Source organism: Lagenorhynchus albirostris, chromosome 2 (assembly GCF_949774975.1).
Source record: "Lagenorhynchus albirostris chromosome 2, mLagAlb1.1, whole genome shotgun sequence".
Classification (NCBI taxonomy): Eukaryota; Metazoa; Chordata; class Mammalia; order Artiodactyla; family Delphinidae; genus Lagenorhynchus; species Lagenorhynchus albirostris.
Genome location: NC_083096.1, coordinates 72,533,056 through 72,556,787, shown reverse-complemented (window position 1 = coordinate 72,556,787; position 23,732 = coordinate 72,533,056). Strand labels below are relative to the sequence as shown.

General features: G+C 47.9%; 1 protein-coding gene across 3 annotated transcripts; it reads right to left on the bottom strand.

Moving 5' to 3' along the window:
* Window positions 1-2,623: 2,623 nt before the first annotated feature.
* LOC132515915 (SLAM family member 9-like) lies at window positions 2,624-12,893 on the bottom strand. Of its 3 annotated transcripts, none has more exons than XM_060142285.1 (5): window positions 12,761-12,893; window positions 11,468-11,581; window positions 7,196-7,576; window positions 5,326-5,622; window positions 2,624-2,800 (listed from the first exon to the last, which is right to left on the bottom strand). In XM_060142285.1, the coding sequence occupies exons 1-5, from the start codon at window positions 12,768-12,770 to the stop codon at window positions 2,637-2,639; spliced, it is 966 nt and encodes a 321-aa protein (XP_059998268.1). In that variant the 5' UTR covers window positions 12,771-12,893; the 3' UTR covers window positions 2,624-2,636. The 3 variants fall into 3 exon arrangements, with proteins under 3 accessions (XP_059998268.1, XP_059998270.1, XP_059998269.1); XM_060142286.1 differs by lacking the exon at window positions 2,624-2,800 and adding an exon at window positions 4,148-4,338; XM_060142287.1 differs by lacking the exon at window positions 11,468-11,581.
* Between the last annotated feature and the right edge of the window lie 10,839 nt (window positions 12,894-23,732).

Below are 23,732 nucleotides of genomic sequence, written 5' to 3'. Positions count from 1 at the left end.
AAGTCAAGTTCCCTTCCTCTTTCATTTTTTTTCCTCTTCTGCTTTAGGTGGGGGGGAGGGGTCAATGGGTGGTCACATCTTACAGTGCTTCTGGACTGATGGGCACTGATACCCAGCCATGACCAGTCACCTGGGATGCCAGTGAGAGATGTCATCTTTTTCCTTCTCAGCCTTCTGTTCAGCCCGAGCAGAAAGAGGTTAGAAAGAGCCTTATTATGGAAACTGCTCCTCTCTTATTCATGCACCATCTAGCGGGATCCTAGCATAACGTTCAGTCCTTTAGCCCAGAACTTGGCTTTCTGAGGTCAGAAGTGAAGCAGCTGAGCTTGCTGAGCTGGGAGGGGAACCAAGAGACCCAGGAATCTAGGCCAGCAGACAAAGAACCACAGATCATAGTATCAGAGTGAGTCCATTTCTGATTCAAGAGCTGGGACTCAAGGCAGAAGGCGGAGGCTTTGAGGAGGTGAGGACCCCCAGGGAGAGGAGAAGCTTCCCACAATACAGTGCAGGCTACATTAGGTCCTCAGGCAACGTGAAGCTGGATGTGGGTTGGGGAAACCAGGCAGTGTCATTGGAGTTCATCATGTCCTCTTTGCTTCCTTGTGGAGTCACTACCAGAAAGACCTTCAGCAGCCTCTGTGCTCTGGGTCTTGTCTGCTCCCAACTCTCTGTGGGAGTTGGGAGTAAGGGTAGCTCAGACACTTCACAGAGAGAGGTGCTTGTCTCCTTGGCACCGGCCCCCTAAAGCCCCAACGCCCTCCTGAGGGAGCCCCAGGTGAGGCTAGCGGGGAAGACTCATGACCAACCCAAAGCAAACCTACGGCAGGGGCCTTGATTATGTCCAAGTTGTCTGAAAAGGACAGATGTGGGAGAAGAGACTATTTTCAAACCTATGGGAACATGTAGAACATGTGACTTGGAAGGGGGTTTTGGGCTGGAATGGTAGGATTCCAACACACAGGGATGGGAGGAAGGGATAGGGAAAGGGAGCCGCCATTTCAGGCAGAGGGATGTGAGTGAGCAAAGAGGAGGCTGACCTAGGATCTGAGGCCAGCGGGGCCGTGGGGTGCTGAGGGTCAGTAGAGGAGGCAGGAGAGGGTTGGCTCAGACCTTCCTACAAGCCTCACCCCTCACCCCTCATAGCAGCCTCATCAAGGGGAGGTGGGAGAGGCACACTGCACTTCCATTCTAATGACCAAGTTCCCCTACCCCAGACAAGGAAGGGCTGAGGCTGCTTTCCTAAGAACACAAGTCCCAACTTGGGTCCCTCTCTGAGAAACAGAAGTCTCAGAAGGTCCAGAAACAGTACAAATTCCTTTTCCCACTCTGCAAGGGGTGGATTTGAGGTCTACGAGCTGAAGCTGAGGTTAGTACTAGTGGTCAGAGAAAAGGGCTGTGGCCCAATGTATAATATACACTGGATACTCCCCCAACATACACACAGACACACACACAAACACACCGCTCGACACAAACCTTTTGCCCTATACAGGGTGCAAAGGAAGCCTCAGGCCAGCCCTCTGTGGGATCCCACCTACCCATGCTGCCTCCACGGACCCCCAACTCAGTTTCCAGCATCAAGGTCCTAACCCCTTCCTCTGCGGCGTGGTCAATATCTTCTACGCAGTCCCCATGCCTGGGCTGTGTTCTCAGAAAGACATATACCAGCCACACAGCAGAGGCTGTGGGAATTATCATGTGCAGGAAGGTTCTCTTTGGGAAGCTTCAGGAGGGGAGTGGTCAGGATATGAGTTAATGATGGAAAAAGAGCCCTCATCTTGCAGGGTGAGGATCCTGAGTGGGAAGGCAGCTTGGAGAGGTGACAGGGGATACGACAAGGCCATGTATGCCCAGGGAGTTGAGGGCAGGAGGGTCAAAGTAACACAGACCAGGGCAGCTGGAGCTGGACCAGGGCTGAGAGATGCAGGTGTCTGCAAGGATCAAGCTCCGAGTGGAGGTCCCCTAGGAGTTCCAGTTCTCCTACCTCCTCCAATTAAATTATCTTCATGGCTTCACTTTCTGGCTTATGGACCTCACTGTAGACAGTATTAACAGGCTCCTTTTCTTCTAAATGTCGCTCACCAATACCCTAGGAATGCAAGACAGAGAGTTCCTAGAACAGCTGAGAGAGGCCCCAGAGGGACCCACATGGAATCAATGCTGCTGACATGAGTTGCATGTGAATTCCCCCAAAGCGCCCAGCACTGCACTGGCCCCAGTTATAAATTTTCTCAGTAAATACCACTGACCACCTGGAAAGAGTTAAAGAGACAGCGGGGCCAGGAAAGGCAGATGACTGGGTTGACAGGCCCAGACCCAGGTGAGGACGGACCCAGGAGAGCCCAGACTGGGCACAGCTCCCAGCTCTCACCTTGCGTGTGCCCTTTCGAGACTCCTGCTGGCTCAGCTCTGCGTACTGGATGCCACTATCATTGTCCCTGTGGTCCTCCTGCAATTCCGTACCTGAGTCATACACAGAGTGGAGCTTGAACCTGGGCCTTGAAAACCCTTACGCTCCCCCACTGTTATGAACCCCAAGGCCAAAGCCACACCCACCATTCCCTCTGCAGAGAGATTCCTTGAGCAGCAACATGCAGAAGGAAAGGAGCCAAGGGTCCAGTGGGGGAGGGGAGGTATCAGGGCAGGAGGGAGAAGTGCAACCTGCCTCTTCCAGTCTCCATTTTCTTCTTCTTCCCACGTGTCTTCCAAAGGTATAGTCCTCCTCCAAGGATCAACAGCACAGCCACGACAGCCCCTAGGATGCCTGGCAGGGGGTCAGCAATGACCTGTCCTTGTGAATCTGTTTCCCTCACACAGAGAGAATGAAGAAAGTTAAGGCAAGACAGAACCTAAAATACACATTGCCAAGGGGAGATAGAGAGAGAGCAGGTGAAGAGCTCTGAAGGATCCAGGTTCAGAAGCTGAAGAGGGTGGAGCATGTCAGGTTCATCCATTCAACCAGGTCCTGAGCTCCTGCTTGGTGCCAGGGGTACTGCGATGAGCAAGATGGGGTCACCCGGGGGGGAAGACTGAGAAAATACCAAAGTCTGCCAGCCAGAGGGACTGCAGCGCAATAGAGGTTTACACCTTGTACACATGTCTTCAGGGAGGGCCTCTCAGAGGAGGTGATGCGTAAACTGAATCTTGAGGGAGGAATAGGAGTTAACTAGATATTCAGCATGGGCACAGAATTCCAGGAAGGAGGGGCACCACATTTGAGGAATGACTGTGCCAAATCGCCAGCCCTGGGAGCTGCCATCATCCCACTGCAGCAGGGAGGAGCCAGGTGAGGAGGATCAGAGGGAGAAGAGTCTCTTTCCAGAGGGTTTTTTTTTTTTTTTTTTTTGCGGTATGCGGGCCTCTCACTGTTGTGGCCTCTCCCGTTGTGGAGCACAGGCTCCGGACGTGCAGGCTCGGTGGCCATGGCTCATGGGCCCAGCCGCTCTGCGGCACGTGGGATCTTCCCAGACTGGGGCACGAACCCGCATCTCCTGCATCGGCAGGCGGACTCCCACTGCGCCACCAGGGAAGCCCTCCAGAGGGTTTTGTGGGTCATGCTGAGCACTGAACTTTATCTGAGACTCCAGGATGGGGCTGAGGGGAGGGTAATGTGGGATTTTAAGTGATGCTGACACATCAGTTCCTCCCAGCAGCTCATGGGGGATGGGTGAGAGGGGCAAGACTACACTCAGGATACCGGGTCACTCATTCATTCAATGAAATCCTGAACTGTGAGCAAACAGTGCCAGGAGCTTTGCTTGGTACATGAATTCAAAGGAGAACAAGACATGACCTCTGCCCTCAAGGTGTTCCAGGCTACAGCGGAGACAAACCCATAAACAGCATTGCTATTTAGTGTGGGGTGGCTACGGACTGCTCCTTAAAGGGGATGATGCTTGAGGGCAGGACAGTTATAGCACCTGCAGGGCCCTGTGCCACATGAGATTGAGACACCCTTGTTCAAACTTTATTAATATCGGAACTATAACCAACCACAGGATCCTGTGTTACTGTGCTGGTCGCATGCCCACGACCCGAGGGAAATCCTTGAACAGGAATAAGCAAGGAAGTGAAGGACTCTTTTTTTTTTTTTTTTTTTTTTTTTTTTTGCGGTACGCAGGCCTCTCACTGCTGTGGCCTCTCCCGTTGAGGAGCACAAGCTCCGGACGCGCAGGCTCAGCTGCCATGGCTCACGGGCCCAGCCGCTCCGCGGCACGTGGGATCTTCCCGGACCGGGAGACCGGGGCACGAACTCATGTCCCCTGCATCGGCAGGCAGACTCTCAACCACTGTGCCACCAGGGAAGCCCGGAAGTGAAGGACTCTTGACTTGGGATGGCTGATGGTAGAGGAAACAGCATTTCCAGAGGCTCAGAAGCTTATAATAGCAGAACACATTCAGGAGCTCCAAGCAAACAATTCCGTGCGAAGTGTATGAGGTAAGAAACATGGGCAGAGGAGCATCTGAGCCCTGAATCCTACAGGGAGCCAGTGGGTCATACTCCTACAGATGACACAGATCAATTTCAAAATCCAATTTCTTTTCAAAAGATTACAGTGGACGCACTATGGATAATGGATGAGGTGGGGGAAGTACTGCAAAGCTATTGCCCTGGACCAGCTCTGACACTGCACTACAGCGTATGGGAAGGAAAGAGATGCCCAGCAGGCAGGCAGATAGGCACAGGCAGCTGGGAGCATGGGTCAGGGGAGGTGTGGGCCCTCAGGGAAATACATCTCTAGGGAACACCTCTGCGGGCTGCAGCCCTAGTTCTCCTCACCTCCCCCATCCCACCCCTGCTTTCCCTCCAGGACCAGCTGGGACTGGGAGCTGCTCATCTGGAGCTGGGTGGACAAGATTTGCATCAAAAACAAATCCCTGGGCTTCCCTGGTGGCGCAGTGGTTGAGAGTCCGCCTGCCGATGCAGGGGACACGGGTTCGTGCCCCGGTCCGGGAGGATCCCACATGCCGCGGAGCGGCTGGGCCCGTGAGCCATGGCCACTGAGCCTGCGTGTCCGGAGCCTGTGCTCCGCAACGGGAGAGGCCGCAACAGTGAGAGGCCCGCGTACCGCAAAAAAAAAAAACAACCCCAAAACACAAAAAAACAAATCCCTTGTTTCTTAGGGGAAAAAAGAGGGGGTGGAGAGGCGGGCATGGATGTGACAATTAAAAGCAGAGATGAGTTTTCTGTACCTCCCAGACTCCTGTATGGGGTGACCCGATGGAAAGTGGTGCTCATAACATAGTGGGGAGAAAAGCCCAGAACCCTCACCCCAGTGCAGCTGAGCTCCGAGAATGCCCCTCCCCTCTGGCAGGTACACTCACCATGGACACAGACTTCCCCAAGGTCTAAGGTGGCAGTTTTCTGGTCCACCTGGTTGCTGACCACACAGGTGAAGCTGGCACTGGGCTGCCTCAGGGGCAGGTTCACAGGCAGGGTCCAGGAGTCGGGGGCTGGTCCCAGTGTCACGCTCTGCTCCAGCTCCCTGGGGAGGCCCTTGCTCTGCCAGGTCACCTTCAGGTCTTCTGTGGCCCCTGAGGCTCTGCACTCCAGGGTGACATTGCACCAGCCTGGTGTGATGGACAGTAACTTGAACAGGATCTGGGGAAGGGGCACCGGCTCTAGGGTAAGAGGGACAAAAGAATGGAGCCTCACATGAGTGGAGAACAATACAGTCTGCACATTCTCATCCATCATCTCATTGAAACCCTGGCATCCTCCCTTTAATGATGGTGAATGCATTTTACAAGTAAAACACAATTTGCTCAATACTTACTACATAGCAAGTGACAATAAAGAAGGGAGACACTGAGTTAAGTCCTATGATATTTCACTAGATTGAGCAAGCCTTAAAAATCTCCAACAAGAAAATAAAACCTGGATACCACCTACCCAAGGCACATTATTTCTAAGAAAATGGGGTTTCCTCTGGAAGGGGAAGAAGTCTGGGACAGAAAGGCTAGTCCCAGATCAGGACTTGCCCTCTTCTGCTCAGATAATGCCTGGGTTTGCATAGCCCATAGAGAAGGAGGACATCTGGCCAGCAATGGGAGCCCAGAGAAAGGCCCTGTGCTCCCAACAGTGGAGACATTTGTGGGAGATGCGGTGGTAGCAACTAGGAATGACGAGTCTGAGTCTGGTTAGAATATGCCGCTGAACTTGAGAAGTGACATATTGATAACTTGGTCTTAGAAATCACACGGGGACCTAAAGCTATAACAGCCACTCTCTCACAGCAGGTATTTTCCTATGCAGACAGGGACTTTAGGGAAAGAAAGTGTTGGCTAAGTGAGGTTCTTTGGAAGTGTTGCAGTATAACCTTTCTCCCACGTCTATCGAGGCTTCTAGAGCTGGATTTGTGGAGTCTGCGAGTGAGGCTGGCCTTGGGCTGCTGAGTGAAAGGAGAGGAGGCACTAACTACGTGGGTTTATGAATTGTGGTAGGTGAATACTGGACCCCAAATACGTCCACGTCGATCCTCAGAACTTGTGAATATGTTAGGTTACATGGCAAAATGGAATGAAGGTAACAGGTAGAATTTAGGTTGCTTATCAGTTGACTTTAAAATAAGGAGATTGTTCTGACTACCTGGATGGGACCAATGTAATCACAAGCGTCCCTGAACGTGGAAGAAGGAAGAAGAGGAAGGAGGTTAGAGGGATAAGAATGTGAGAAGAATTGGTCCCACTCTGGCCAGGTAATGTAAGCAACCACTAGAAGGTAGAAAAGACAAATAAATGAATCTCCTGGAAACTCTAGAAAGGAACACAGCCCTGCCAGCACCTCGACATGGGCCCAGTGAGACCCGTATTTGACTTCTGACCTACAGCACAGTGAGATCCTAAATTTGTGTTTTATGAAGCATCTAAATGATAGCAATTTGTTCTAGCAGCAGTAGACAACCAATACATAAATGAAGTAAATCTAGACCTATAAAGTACAACAATTGTTTCGGCAATATCATTTCCCCAAATTTCCATTCTCCTCTCCCAAAATACTGAAGTGGTTTATCCCTGCTGTGAATCTCAGCTCTGCTCACCATTTGCAGTAAACCCACTTACCCTCATTGCAGAGGAGAAAATAGAATCTGAAGGCTGGTGTCTGGAAGGAATCTTGAAAAATGGGACCTGTGTGAAACTCGTAGCACAAAAGAAGGAGGTAAGCCATGGCATGGGGTCAGATGCTGTCACTTACCATAGACGGTAAGGGGGAAAACTTGGTTACGTTCTATTCCTCCAGTGAAGCTGGCTCGAGCCCGGTACAGTCCACTGTCCTCAGAGGTCAGGTTCTCAATCTTCAGGGACAAGATGCTGGGCACATGGACCCTCTGCTGATACTTGTCCTGGAGGCTGACCCAAGTGGGAGCGTCTGCTTCAGCACCGACTCGCAGCAGGACTCTGTAATTTGAGTCAGGGCCAAAGCCCCATGTGACCTCCTCCAGGTGAGCTTCTTGCTTCCTGGTCACGTTAAACGATACAGAACCTCCTCGGACCCTGTGCAGAGGAACATGGACTCCAGAATCCTGAACTCCAGAACCATGTGTCCCAGAACTCTTGACCCCAGGGCAGCAGACGCCTAGGGCATTGGAAACAGGAAATGTATTTTTTTTTTCAGTAACAATAAAGGAGAAAACCACAAAACCCATCTTTTAAATGAAATTCATCCAATATACTCCCTTGATTCTTAGGAGGAAGCCTAGTAAAATGAATCTGAAGCAATTCTAGAATTAAGTCCTGGCTCTAGTGAATTGTAACCTTGAACAGGTTACTTAAACTTGCTAACCTGCAGTTTCCTCACCTGCTTCATAATGACAGTATAAACTGAATGAGATCATGGATCAAAAGCACCTGGCAGGGGCTTCCCTGGTGGTGCAGTTGTTAAGAATCTGCCTGCCAATGCAGGGGACATGGGTTCGAGCCCTGATCCGGGAAGATCTCACATGCCGCGGAGCAACTAAGCCCGTGTGCCGCAACTACTGAGCCTGCGCTCTAGAGCCCGTGAGCCACAACTACTGAGTCTGTGTGCCACAACTACTGAAGCCCGCATGCCTAGAGCCCGGGCTCCGCAACAAGAGAAGCCACCGCAATGAGAAGCCCGCGCACCGCAAGGAAGAGTAGCCCCCCCTCGCTGCAACTAGAGAAAGCCCACGCGCAGCAATGAAGACCCAACACAGCCAAAAATAAAATAAATAAATTTATCAAAAAAAAAAAAGCACCTAGCAGAGTTTCTGTCAAACCAAATTCATAACTGTAGGAGGAGCTTCTTAAGTGTCTCCTCACATTCACATCCTTGTGTAATGCCCTCCCCTAGAGTGTGGGCTGCACCTAGTGACTGGCTTCTAAGGAATGGACCACAGCAGACTTGATGAATGTCACTCAGTGATACTAGGTTATAGGAGACTGTGACTTCCCTCTTGCTCTCTCTCTCCTTCACTCCCTCTCTTGCTCGCTCTGAGAAACCCAGCTGCCGTGTTGTCAGCTGTCCTAAGGAGAGGCCCACATGACAAGGAACCGAGGGAGCCTCTGGCCAACATCCAGGGAGGAACAGGGACCCTCAGTCCAGCAGCCACAGGAACTGCCTCCCATCGGCAATCACATGAGTAGGCTTGGAAGCACATTCTGCCCAGCTGACCCTGAGCTGATGCAGCCCCAGCCAAGACCTTGATTTCAGTCTGGGAGACCCTGAGCCAGAGGACCCAGCTGAACAGCTCCTCCGTTTTGACCCACAGAAACTGTGAGACTGTGCCTGGTGGTGTTTTAGGTACTGAGTTGTGGGGTGACAGATTACACAGCAGTAGATAGCTAATACAGATATGAAGGCTGCTCTCTTCCCTGTTCCTTCTAGGCAGTGTAGTAGGCAGGACAGGCTAGGCTGTGCTGCATAACAAACAGTTACAATACCTCAGGGTCTTAGAACAAGGGGAGTTTATATCCCCCACCACGGGTTCCATGAGAGAGTGAGGAGGGTGTCCTGTCACACGTGGCAGAGGTTCCACCTCCTTGTGGCTGCACCCGTGGAACCCACAGCATCCTCACAGGCTCCCAGCCCCGCAGCAGGGAGGGGAGACAGGAGAATCACACAGGGGGTTTCACTGCATCTGTCCAGAAGCAGCATGATCCCTGCTCTTGCTTTGTGGCCAGCATTTGTCACAAGGCTCTGGCTAACTGCCAGGGACTAGAACATGAGGGGAAGCATGATCATTTAGTGAGCTCTGCTGTCCCCGCCACCAAGACAGCACTTCCCTAGCCAGGCCCCAAGAGGCCGCATTAGGCCTTCCTTGGTCATTTTCCTGCAGAACTGTGACCAGTGGGCACATTCGCCTCAGGGCCACCTCCTCCAGAGCCCACCCTCCCGCTTCAGACACAGACCGCAGGGACCCAATACCCTCTTTCCTTCCTGGGGACCAAGGTAGGACAGAACAGGACCAGGGAAAGTGTCTTATCCTGAAAAGATGATCAATCTGCTTCTTCCACCAGGTCAGGATCCATCTGCCTGGGTTGGCCTCTGGTTTCCAAGGTCCCAATCCTCTCTCCAATTCAATAAATCCTCATTATTTCAGGCCTGCCTCCCTCCTGTACTTATTCCCATTCCTGGCTCTCAATGGAAGCAGAGAATAGCTCGTGCCAGCGTTCATATGCACAAGTATTTCAGATATTTCTTTGTATTTATTTAATCACTAAGTCACTTAACCAGGCATCTCCTCCAGGTCAGGTCTTAGGGGGATCTCCCCAGGCCCCTCCTGTCACAGAGAAGGAGGCGCCCCAGGGGGCGAACTTGTCCTGGGTCACACAGGGCGGAGCCACACCTGGAGCCAGGGCTCCTGTCTCCCAGCCCAGTGCTTCTCCCCTGCAGGAGCTGCCCATCACCTCCCCCACTCTGTCCCTGTCCTCCCCAGGAGCTCCCCTGCCAGCACTGCTCTCTCATCACCAGGATCAGAGCAGTTCCTGGAGGGTCATCCTCCAACTTGCCTCTCCTAGGAAAGGGGAAGCAAGTACTTAGAGGGGTTTAGCAGGGCAAGGACTTCTGGCCGGCTGAGAGGGTTAGACAGCAGCCTAACCAGACTCCCCACTTGCTGGAAAGGAGGGAACCAGGGAGAGAAGGGGCTCAGCCTTCAGGCTGCAGGGAGGACCCACCCAGAAGGGAATGGTGAGACCAGCTGCGCGGAAGATGGAAGGAGACGTAGAAAGAGGAAGGCGGCAAGAGCTGTGATCTACAAAAGATCTAATCCTGAAGAAGAAAATAAAGCCGGGGGGTGTGGTTACAAACAAGACAGAATAAAAGTTTATGTAAATAATACAAAATTTAACACTTACAAATCAACTTAAAATTTTGTCCATTTCCCTCCTCTCTCTCTCCCTCTCTCTCTCTCTCTTATGTAATCTTCCAACCCCAGAGCCTACGGAGAAAACTCTAAATAACAGAACATATTTTCCAGTTATGTAAAATTGAAGAGGAGGCCTACATTTTACTGTAGACATAAATTTAACTTGTTAAAAAAGAGGTCATGATTTACAAAGCTCATTCTTATTTCAAGACATCTGTTTATAAAAGTTCTCTGATTCATTAAATTTCATATAACTCCTGCAAGTTTATTTAGTGGCTGGGTTACTAAAACAAAAAATTAAAACAATAAAAGCTTTCCAACTTTCTCCAGAATTCATAATTCACTGGGTATTAGTATTTCCTCATTCGTTTTTACTTAATTTCCTTATACATAATCATATAATCTCCCAGGAAGTCCTGTATGTGATTACGGTGTTGTCCAGTCTTCATTTCATTTTCACTTAACTCCCTATTGTTTCTACTTCCATTTCTCTTCTCCCGAAGTTCACTCCCTTCTGGAGCCCGCATTACCAGTCTACTGTTCCTTCTGTAGTTTCTCCATGTTCTTTCTACAAGTGGGTATACAGAAACCCTTAAATTTTAGAGGCTGCTGTTCCTTTTATCAAAGCAGAATTGCACTGTATTCAACATCTTTCATCTTGCTCAAGAAACCCAGACTAGAGTTGCTTCCTCCATCTCAGACACAGGGTTCTGGTTGCCCCCCTCCCCCATAGGACAACTGTACAGGCTGCCAGTTCCCCTCTGAGTCCAGACCAGGGGAGCTTCATGCCCCAGCCCTTCCACGCCAAGGAGCGGGTTTCTTTGTCTCCCTCCCTCTTCCCAGGCAGCTCCATGCTCTCCCAGCCTCTCTGTTATTGCACAGAAGCAGCCTCACCTCCCTGGAAATGTTTCCCGTAATGCAGCCAAGGCTGCCTGAGCACAGGGGTCCCAGGCTCGCCACAACCAAAAGGCCATTTTGTTTTTCTGTTCACCCCAGGGCTCTAAACCAAATGCACTGTATTTGCTAAATAATTACAGAGCTGTTTTGTCTTTTTGTTCACCAAAGACTTTAGACGTGGACAGGGGACATTGCCTCCCTGCTCCCCCCAAAGGCCCTCCCTCCCAGCAGCCCGGGCCACTCACTGAGGAGTAGGCTGGTGAATCCCAGGAGCCGGGAGGCCCAGCAGAGATGGGGGTCTTCTGAGCAGGGCCCCATCACAGGCTGCTTGCCCGCCTGTGCAGCTGTGGAAGAAAGGTCTAGGAGGAGGGGCAGGAGAGAAGGGAAGCGTCACTCAGAGGGACACTTAGGTTCTTCCCCACCCCTAGGGCGGGGCTAGCATGATTATGCTCTGGGTTGACAGCCCACCAGCCTGTAGTAAGCCACTCAGATGTTTCCTATTACTATCCCCAGCACTTCAGTAGGACCTCAATAAACAAGTGCAGAATAAATGCACAAACAACTTCACTACTGGAGACGCCCCATCCCTGTGGTCACACCAGCTTGTTCGTCTCACACTCCCCACACTAGCACTCACTATAACTCCCTTACCTGTTTCCCTGGGGTTAGGCTGAGCCGCTCATCAGTGTCTGCCTATGATTGAGCACAGAAGTCACGCTATTTCAGCCAGGGTAGGCTGGGCCTCTGCTGCCTTGGGTGCTGTCTCCTCCGTCTTTACACTGTTTAATGAGTTTGGTTTTCCATAAACTTCAAATGTCAGTTGCTTAAGTAAGAAGCAAAGCTCTTAAGTAAGAACAAAGCTCTTTGGGGGAAGTGTCAACTCCCCATATCACAAATGCAAATATTGGCATTTACTGCTTGCACCCTTCTGGCTTTCCAGCTGCCCCTAGTGTTACTTATTCTCCCTACACACAGGGCAAAGCCAGACCCCACGGTATCTGATAGGCTCTTGTCTGCCTCCTTCCTACCATTTCCCTTTAAGCCTCTGCCAGGCCTGCTTCTGCTATCACAGAGGGGCAGGAATAGATATCTACACACCCCTCCTGGCCACAGCCTCAGCTGCCTCAGACCCACTCCCACCTACTGAGGCTCGGGCTCTGGCCTCTTCTCACCAGACTGAATACCCCACAACATCGGAGAACTCTTGGGCCCACACCGTAGGGGACCAGCACCATGTGCCTAACTCCTGGGCAGTGCCTCCTTCTCATCCCCACTGAGACTTCCCCCTCTGCTGCCCCAAGGCTGAGGAGCCCCATGCAGGACTGGCCCCATGACCATGCACTCAACATAGTCATGGCACTGTATATTAAACCCATTTTATGGATGTGAAAACTGAGACCAAGCGAGGCAGTGTAATCTGCAAAAGGTCATACGGTGAATCAAGCATAGGGTCTGGGCTCTCAACAACAAACTCTAGAAAAAAACCCCCAACAACACAGCCACTGTCCCATCCCACTGTGTGGCCTTAAGCAAGTCACCTGAGTCCATTCTGTGCTCCTTAAATTGCTCTGCTGAATCCCAGACAAGAGAATATCCAACGCTGGCTTATTCCCTCCAACCTCCTCTAGTAATGGGGAAATTACTGCAAAAGGTAATGAGTCCTGTGGTCAGAAACTTCTTGTCTGGGCTCAAAATCCAGGCAACTCACCCACTGGTCACTCTCAGAGTGATGGGGAGCAAGTTTCATATTTTCGCTCTCCCATGTCCTATAAGTCCTCTTGTGTTAGTCCTCTTGTGTTTGGGTCTGTAAACCATCTGCTCAGGATTTGGGGAGGGAGGAGGAGCCTAGAGAGAGGGAAACAGCAATGCAGCTACAGGCCAGGGGCACTGGAAGAGAGACAGACAGTAAACATTCCATGCTGGCAGAACACCAGGGACATTTTGTTTGTTTGTTTTTTTTTTTTTGCAATACGTGGGCCTCTCACTGTTGTGGCCTCTCCCGTTGCGGAGCACAGGCTCTGGACGCGCAGGCCCAGCGGCCATGGCTCACGGGCCCAGCCGCTCCGCGGCATGTGAGATCTTCCCGGACCGGGTCACGAACTCGTGTCCCCTGCATCGGCAGGTGGACTCTCAACCACTGCGCCACCAGGGAAATCTCTTAAGGCAGCATCTCAGCCACCTTGTGCAGCTGCAAACGTAAATCATCATCAACACCCCCAGCCTGTCTACCTCTTTCAAATTGACAAAGCATTTTCATCTATGAGAGACAGATAGATATTATTACAATTATCTTCCCATTTTACAGATGTAGAAACTGAGGATCCAAAGAGGTTACTGAATAAACCCAATATGTAGTAGAGCCTGGCCTGGGACCAGGTCCCTGTCCTTTCATACCAATGGTCTTTCCAGATCCAAGTCCCTCTCAGTGCAGTGAATCTCCCACACAAGATGCTTTCAGACCTTGAGAAGCCACATGAAAGGGGGAGGCCAGGCCTGTCCCAGGGCAGCCTCTCTCCTCCCTAGCACCATTCCAGGCAGGAAAACTAAGGTCTGTGGCTGCATCTCAGAAGCCTCTGAGATCAAGGTGGCCTTTGTTCAACCCCAGCTCCTCCTTCTGCACTCAATACATCACAAACGGTCTGTGCCTCCAGCCCAGCCAGACCTGCAAAGGCTGCTGGCCTGAGAAACCTCAGCTGGTCTCTCAACAGGGCCCGGGGACCCTCACTGTCTGTGAGCTGCAGGCTGGTGGACCTGCACTCCTTCTCAGGGCAGTGACGTGTCCTCCTAGGGAGTCTCACGGTCCAGCTTTCACAGGGTCTTTTCACCTTAGTCTTAACATCCATCCCATCTGTCACACCAACGACATTACCTTTTAAACCTGGAGAAGGCCCCCCCCACCCCAGTGGAGAGACTGCTCTCAGCCTGAGCTTGTTCCCAGCTCCTGAGAGAGCTCCTGTTTGTCCGTGACTCTCACCCCAGCCACATCTTTCGGCTTCTTTCTGCTGGGCTCCTTTATCACTAGATTTCCCTAGAGATTCTTGGCTGGACTGGTTGTCAACATCTCTCTTCTGTCCAGCAGGGGAGGACAGACCACACCACAGCACATCCTTCTACCCACCCCAGGCATTCAGACCACATTACTCTACCCCATAGGGAGGTGAGTGGGCTCTGCAAATCCCCACACACAGTCCCTGAGAAGGTGCCCACAGACCTTTGAGACCCTCCCATTGGGAGCACAGAGGGGAGGGAGAGCCCCAGCAGGAACAGATAACTGGGAAAACCTCCCCACTTTAGGGGTCACTCCCCATCCCTTATGGGCCTAAGAAAGAACCCCCATCAGCCTCCAGCCTGCACACCAGCTCCCACTACCTGGAGTAAGTACTTCCCTCCCACCCAATGCCCGAAGACCCTTCCAGATGCAGCTCAGGTGGCCCCCTGGGAGCCTGCCCCATCTGCCCCAGATGAATTAGGTGCTCTCTGTGCTGGGCTCCCACAGCACTTCAGCTAGTTGTTGATTATTTGTGATGTGACCGGGTCACAGGCTCTTGTCCCCCTCTTCTGATGCAGGCCCCAGGCCCCGTGAACAGGGAGGCAAGGAGACCCCACTCTCAGGCTGGTGCCAGTTCAAGGTCGGCACCTGAGAGTGAGTGTCCTGTTGACTCACCCTGGTCCCAGCCCTCCTGTAAGGACTCTGCGGTGTCACATATGCCCTTGAACACGACAGGCAGCTTTCAGCTAAGCTGCACATGGCAGCCATGGCTGGTTTCCACTCAGCAAATATTTACTGAGCACGCCAGTGCCTCGGCACAGCCAGGGCTCTCATTTCCTGTCCAGGTCACCATCTGCTGCGGTCATTGAGCCCTGAGGTGGCTTCAGGGGCAGCGTGACCTCACCCAGCACCTCCCCTTCTGATAGACACTTGGTCCCCGAGGACCCAAGTTGCCGTGTTCTGTGGGAAAACGAAGGTGAGCTCCTCCATGGCTATATCTTCCCAGACCTGTTTCAGGGGTGCTAATTCACCCCAAGAACATCCACCCCTCAGAAGGAAAATCTTAAAGTCTGCAGTGTTATCCTCAGAAATTCAAGTCTGAAAGCTAAATTCTACCATTGGCATAGTAGTAGAATAATTCTACTACTGGGCATATACCCTGAGAAAGCCATAATTCAAAAAGAGTCATGTACCACAATGTTCATTGCAGCACTGTTTACAATAGCCAGGACGTGGAAGCAACCTAGGTGTCCATCGACAGATGAATGGATAAAGAAGATGTGGCACATGTATACAATGGAATATTACTCAGCCATAAAAAGAAACGAAATTGAGTTATTTGTAGTGAGGTGGATGGACCTAGAGCCTGTCATACAGAGTGAAGTAAGTCAGAAAGAGAAAAACAAATACCGTATGCTAACACATATATATGGCATCTAAAAAAAAAAAAAGGTTCTGATGAACTTAGGGGCAGGACAGGAATAAAGATGCAGATGTAGAGAATGGACCTGAAGACACAGGGAGGGGGAAGGGTAAGCTGGGACAAAGTGAGAGAGTAGCATTGACACATATACACTATCAAATGTAAAATAGATAGCTAGTGGGAAGCAGCTGCATAGCACAGGGAGATCAGCTCGGTGCTTGGTGACCACCTAGAGGGGTGGGATAGGGAGGGTGGGAGGGAGATACAAGACGGAGGGGATATGGGGATATATGTATACATATAGCTGATTCACTTTGTTATACAGCAGAAACTAACACAACATTGTAAAGCAGTTATACTCCAATAAACATGTTAAAAAACCCCCACAGAGGTCAATGGAACAAAATAAAGAACACGGAAATAAACCAACACATATATGGTCAATTAATTTATGACAAAGAAGCCAGTGGGGAAAGAACAGTCTCTTCAATAAATGGTGTTGGGAAAACTGGATAACCATATGCAAAAGAATGAAAATGGCTGAGAAATATTCCATTGTATATATGTACCACATCTTCTTTATCCATTCATCTGTTGATGGACATGTATGTTGCTTCCATGTCTTGGCTATTGTAAACAGTGCTGCAATGAACATTGGGGTGTTGCTTAGCCATTAAAAAGAATGAAATAGTGCCATTTGCAGCCACATGGATGGACCTAGAGATTGTCATACTGAGTGAAGTAAGTCAGACAGAGAAGGACAAATATCATATGATATTGCTTACATGCAGAATCTAAAAAAAAAATGATACAAATGAACTAAAATTTACAAGACAGAAACAGATACACAGACTTACAGAACAAACTTATGGTTACCCGGGGGAATGGTTCGGGGGAGGGATAGTTAGGGACTATCATGTACACACTGCTATATTTGAAATGGATAACCAACAAGGACCTACTGTGTAGCACAGGGAGCTCTAACAACCTAAATGGGAAAATAATTTGAAAAAGACTAGATACACGTATATGTATAACGGAATCACTTTGCTGTGCACATGAAACTAAAACAACACTGTTAATCAACTATACGCCAATATAAAATAAAAAGTTAAAAAAAAGGAATGAAACTGGACCACTATCTTATACCATACACAAAAATTAACTCAAAATAGATTAAAGAATTGAATGTAAATTCTGAAACCATAAAACGCCTATGTTTTGACAATGATTTTTTAAGTGTGACTCCAAAAGCAAAAACAAGAAATGCAAAAAGCAACAAGTGAGCCTACGTCGAACTAAAAAGCTTCTGTGCAGTAAAGGAAATCATCAACAAAAGGAAAAGGCAATTTACTGAATGAGAGAAAATATTTTCACATCTTATATCTGAAAAGGGGTTAAGATCTAAACTATGTAAAGAACTCATACAACTCAACAGTAAAAACACAGACAATCCCATTTAAAAATGGGCAGAAGATCTGACTAGACATTTTCCCAAACATACAGATGGGCAACAAGTACATGAAACCATGCTCAATATAAGCAGCCTCAGAGAAATATAAGTCTAAACTACTACGAGATATCACCTGACACCTGTTAGAATGCCTATTATCAAAAAGACAAGAAATAACAAATGTTGACGAGGATGTGGAGAAAAGGGAACCCTTGTACATTGTTTTTGGGAAAGTAAATTGATGCAGGCGCTAGGGAGGTTCCTCAAAAATTAAAAATAGAACCACCATATGATTCAGCAATTCCACTATGGGGTATTTATTTGAAGAGAATGAAAACACTAACTTGAAAAAATATACATGCACTCCCATGCTCATTTCAGCATTATTTACAGTAACCAAGAAATGGAAACAACCTAAAACCTAAGTGTCCATCAATGGATGAATGGATAAAGAAAATGTAATATATATACATACACAGTGGAATATTATTCAGCCATAAAAAGAATGAAATCTTGCCATTTGCTACAAAATGGATAGACTTTGAGGGCATCACGCTAAGTGAAGTAAGTCAGACAGAGAAATACCAGTACCGTTTGATTTCACTTGTATGTGGAATCTTAAAAAAAAAACCAAACAAGCTCATAGATACAGAAGACAGGTTGGTGGTTGCCAAAGGGGGGGGGGATGGGGGGAGGTGGGCGAAATGGGGAAGGAGATCAAATGGTACAGACTTCCAGTTATAAAATAAATAAGTTTTAGCGATGTAATGTACAGCATGGAGACTATAGTTAAAAATACCGTACTGCATATTTGAAAGATGCCGAGACTACATCTAAAAGTTCTCACTACAAGAAAAAAAACTCTGTAACTATGTATGGTGACAGATATTAACTAGATTTATTGACTTAATCATTTTGCAATATATGTAAATATTGAATCATTATGTTATAAACTAATATAATGATGTATGTCAATTACACCTCAATAAAATTTTTTTAAATTATATTAAAAGTGAAAAAGGAACATCTAGTTTGCAGCAGCAGGAAGTCACAGGGGCAGGGCCTCTGGTGATCTGTCAGGGCCCATCAGCCCAGGGAATCCTGAACAGGCCTCCACCTCTACCCTTGAAGCTCCTGAGAAGTCTTCAGCAGGGGTTTTCAGCACTGCTGAGACCACCTGGAGTAAGGAGAAGCTTGGGAGTCTGGGGTCAAAGTCCCCTATCTCCCAGAGGGCCTCTCCCCACTCCCCACTGTCCAGAGCTCCCAGCCTATAAACTGGGGGGAGGGGTGGGAGGAAGGACTCCTGGTGGAGTCAGGCCCTAGAGGAACTCACTCTTCATCAGAGATCTAAGGATGCAAAAGAGACCAGAAAATGCCCCCGCCCCCCCATACGTGCCCATACACACCCTCCACCAGAGGTCAGATTACCCAGCACCTAGGTCCAGGGGCAGATTCTTCTTGGAGAGGGGATGGGAAGGGGACCTAGAAAGGCCACTGGGGCCATGTGGGTTCCTGGCATCTGTGCACCTGCCTCAGGGCCACCTTCTGCCTCACAGACCCAACCCCATGGATTTTCCCCCAGCTGCCTTTAGCACAGGCCAGTATTTGGGAAACACTTTTGAGAAAACAGCTCATGTCAGTCAGGGGAGCCAGGAAAGAGTCAGGAGACCCAAAAGGAAGTTACTTATCTCCACATATGTCTCCCTTGTTTTGCTTTCAACTTCCTCCAGGCTGAATACACCTAAGGACACTGAGTGGGTCCACCCCACAGGCTGGTTCCTGCCAGCTCTGACCATCTCTGCCCAGGAAGAGCCAAAGGGCATGAAACCCCTGCTGCCCAGTGTCCCACCCACTCACCTCCAGATCCAGTTTCTTTTTCTTCTTCTTTCATTTTGTGGAAGCTTTTTCTTTCAATTTTATGTTTTCAAACTTTTATTAATTTTTAATAGACATTTTCTAGAAGGGTTTTATATTTACAGAAAAATAATGAAGATAATAAAGTTCTCACATCCCCTTACACACCATTTCCGCTATCATCAACATCTTACATTAGTATGGTAATCCGTTACAATCAAGGAACTATTATTGATAGGTCCACACATTATTCAGATATCCTTAGTATTTCCCTTATGCCCCTTTTGTGTTCTAGGATCCCATCCAGGACAACACATTACATTTAGTTGTCATGTCTCCTTCAACTCCCTTAGCTGTGACAGTTTCTCAGAATTCCCTTATTTTTGATGTTGACAGTTTTAAGGAGTATTGGTCAAGTACTTTGTACATTGTCCCTCCATTGGGATTTGTGTGATGTTTCTGAGGTTACAGGCTTTTAGAGGAAGACAACTGAGGTAACATGCCCTTCTTATTATATCATGTCAGGAGTGCATACTGTCAACATGACCTCACTGGCGATGTTGACCTTGATATCTGTCCTGGGTAATGCCTTTCAGTAATTTTTTATTCCTGCTTTGAGTTCTTTTTTTTCTTTTAACATCTTTATTGGAGTATAATTGCTTTACAATGGTGTGTTAGTTTCTGCTTTACAACAAAGTGAATCAGTTATACATATGCATATGTTCCCATATCTCTTCCCTCTTGCCTCTCCCTCCCTCCCACCTTCCCAATCCCATCTCCCTAGGTGGTCACCAAGCACTGAGCTGATCTCCCTGTGCTATGCGGCTGCTTCCCACTAGCTATCTATTTTACGTTTGGTAGTGTATATATGTCCATACCACTCTCTCACTTTGTCCCAGCTTACCCTTCTCCCTCCCCATATCCTCAAGTCTATTCTCTAGTAGGTCTGTGTCTTTATTCCCACCTTACCCCTAGGTTCTTCACGACCTTTTCTTTTTTTGTTTTTCTTAGATTCCATATATATGTGTAGCATACGGTATTTGTTTTTCTCTTTCTGACTTACTTCACTCTGTATGACAGACCTAATTGTCCATCAACAGATGAATGGATAAAGAAGATGTGGCACTTATATACAATGGAATATTACTCAGCCATAAAAAGAAATGAAATTGAGTTATTTGTAGTGAGGTGGATGGACCTAGAGTCTGCTTTGAGTTCTTATCTCTATTTCTAAGAGAACTTTCTCATTTTGAGATAGTTTCTTTCTTTATTGCTTTTTTTAGGTGGATGCATTTTTCTAGAAAGGGGTTCCTAAATCACCAGATTCTCAAAAGTTTGCATAATAAGAGATGTCAAGACCCTAACAAGGTCGGCTTAGGAGCCTCTTGGGTCACTTCCAGCGCAGCCAATACTTACCGAATACGACCGGGAATTCATCCCATAGCAAGGCTTTCCTTCTGACTATAGGAATTATTTCAAGGGCTTTCTTTTTAAAGAATTGTTCTTATTTATAGTCAAGGTACACACAGGAGACAGCACAGGTGTGACTGCCAAGGAAAATCACTAGGGGGATATTTATAACAAGGAAATATTGGCAAATAAATGATGAAGAAGGGGAGGAAATCCCCAAGATGTTACATTGGAGGGCTGTCACTGAGATGGTTAGTGGTGTTGTGAATTTTAGTGAAGATGATTACTGGATTGCCATGTAGCCATAGTGTACACGTAATAGCACCTATAATAAAGCATGTGGTACATGAGGAGACAAGGCCATGGATCCACATTTTATTTTTCTGATTTACAAGTGTTGAGAAAGGAGAAATCCCAAGATGCCGCTCTCCCCCGCCAGGGAAAAGAACATTTTGACTTCTGTGAATTGGTCAAGTTGTTGTCTCTTCCTGAAGCCACCATTAGCCAGCATGACAAGGCCTCCACCATTCGAATTATTTAGCCATCTGAAAATGAGGGCCTTCATGAGCCGGGAGGACCCTCCGTGGAATCTGCGAATGGAAAGCCCCTTACCTAACACATTAGTAAAAGTTATAGGTACACAATGAAGGAAAGCCCTAGTGCACCAGCCATTGACGTATTTGAAGCACACTTGGGAAGTCACATTTTGCAGTCCCTAGAATGGCTTTGCATTGGCACTAAATGAAGAAGGAAAATTTTGTACATTTCCAACAGTCTCCATCTACCTACCCCTCTTGCAAGTGACTGGCTTAGTTTGACCCTTTTCCTCTAATGGTTCGGCATGAGGAAAACACAGCTTCAGTGAGAGGGATTTTTTTATTGGCCACATCACACAGCTTGCGGGATCTTAGCTCCCCAACCAGGGATTGAACCAGGGCCCACAGCAGTGACGGCGCTGAGTCCTAACCACCGGACAGCCAGGGAATTCCCATAGTGAGAGGGATTTTGTATTTGTGTGATGATTTGCCAAGTTGGATAACCTACCTTGTCCCTTGGAGCTAAAGATGGAGATAAGATTTGTCTGTCCCCTCTTAAGCAGGATCTACCCCAGACTTGTTGCTTCTGGGAGCTGGCACTACTCTAAGGGGGAGTCCAGAGCAGCTGGAAACTTTTGGCTGTTAGTGAGTTTGCTGGTTAATAGCTAAATCAAGAAAGGTATTGGTGAATAATAGAGATATTTGGCATTTGAGGAAGGTTGAGGGAGGATGAGGAACAGTGACCAATATGACTACTCACTGTTGAGAAACCAAATCCAAGTCCACTTACTCCTCCTTGAAGAATATTGAAGCTGCTGGCTGTCACATATAGAGTAGATCTATTTCATGTGGACTTTAGCAAATCAAATGATAGAAACTGGGCTATTGTCAACTCAGTATTAGAATTCTTGTATCTCATTGAAATCTCCGATTTTGTAATAGCCTTTAACAGAGTTTCAGCCTTGTCTTAATCTGTTTGGGACCTAGTATCAAGAATATCCAATTTTGAAACTGATGTGTCACCGTGTCAACACTGTATCAAACTGGAGACGCCACTGTTTGTTGTTCTGCAATGCCCACATTCAACCGTTTTGTGCATGATATCCAACAAAGTTTAATAAGCTAGTGAAGAAGAAATCTGAGTAATTAGTTTAAGCAAGTAAATGCTAATTAGGGAATGCCTCAAAAGCATCCGTTATATACTAGGTCAAAACACATCTTACAGCCCTGGTTAGTAGTATAATCCAAGTTCTGTCAAGGCAACTGCACTTTCTATTATTAAGGTGTGTGTGTTTGCTTTGCCTGACAGATGGCTCTGTTTGTTTAGATTGATAGCTAGGAAAATAATAATTCCATTATTCTGGCCAAAAGAATATTAGCTCTTGGGTTTTGGCTGTTTCAGTCAGTCTTCCTGCCAGCACAGCATATGAGTCTATATGGATTCGATTTTCAAGGAAATGGACTCATCTTGAAGAGTGGCTATCTGAAATATCATCTGTTCACTCTAAAAAAAGCCCCGCAATGAACAAATATAATAAAACAGAAGCAGACTCACAGACGTAGAGAACAGACTAGTGGTTACAAGAGGGAAGGGGGTAGGGAGAAGGACAAAATGGGGAAGGGGATTAAAAGGCACGAACTACTAGGCGTAAAATAAATAAGTTACAAGGATGTAAGGTATAGCATAGGGAATATAATCAATACTTACAATGACTTTGTTTGGAGTATAATCTATAAAAATATCAAATCACTGTGTTGTACATCTGAAACTAACATAATATTATAATTCAACTAGACTTCAATAAATAAAAAAGAAAGAAAAATTTGGCTTTAACTCTGTGCTGGTTTCTCCTTTAAAGCAGTCTATTTCCTTGCTTCTCTCCTGTAGCATTAAGGCAATCTTTTCTTAAAATCTGAGACAAATAATTGAGGTTTCTGCAGAATAAAGGAGCTGCACAGACATGGCACAGCAGCTTGCAACTCCTGTGCAGTCATTCCCTGCTTTTGTACGTGATGCTCTTTAAAGTGCTTTTAATAGTCAGCATTTTGACTTACCCAGGGCCAGATGCTGGCTGCAGTGTGCTATTCCTTCAGCAGTGGATGTGTTCAGTGTTGCCAGAAACAGTCGAATATGCAGGTAGAAGCTGTGAGATACAATACAGAGATTAGTGCCCTCATAAGAAGAGGAAGAGATAGCAAAGCTTTCCCTCTTCACCGTGTAAGGAAACAGCAAGGAGACAGCAAGCCAGGAAGAGGGCCCTCACCAGGAAGGGCATCAACCAGCACCTTGATCTTGGACTTCACAGGCTCTGGAATTATAAGAAAATAAATTTCTGTTGTTTAAGCCATCTAGTCTATGGCGCTTTGTAATAAAACTCTAAGAAGACCAAGACAGTCTGGAGGAGAAAAGGAAAAGACTCCATGACCCACCAGCACCACCTGCAACCAGCCCCTAAGCCTCCCTCAAAGCATCCTCCTTCCCGGCCCACCCGTAGCACCTGGGCGTTAGTGCCACCTGGCGGCTGAAGATGAAACTGTCCTAGCGGTTTCCTGAAAGGGTGTCTTCCAACATCAGGTCAACATTCAGCAAACATGTAGTAAGTGTCAACTGTGTGCAGCACCACTGGGATACAAAGACAGGAGGCAAAGTCACTTTACTAGAGGAGTCCAAACTCTAGCGGGGGAGATAGAAGCAGAAATCATTTCAGTGCAGGTTGTATGTGCTACAGTACAGAGGCTCTTAAGAAGCATTTTCTTTCATCAAGGAGAACAAAACAGACCATGTGAAAACTGAAATAAAGCAGGAAGGCCTCTTGGAGGAAGAATGCAAGATAACCTGCAGGAA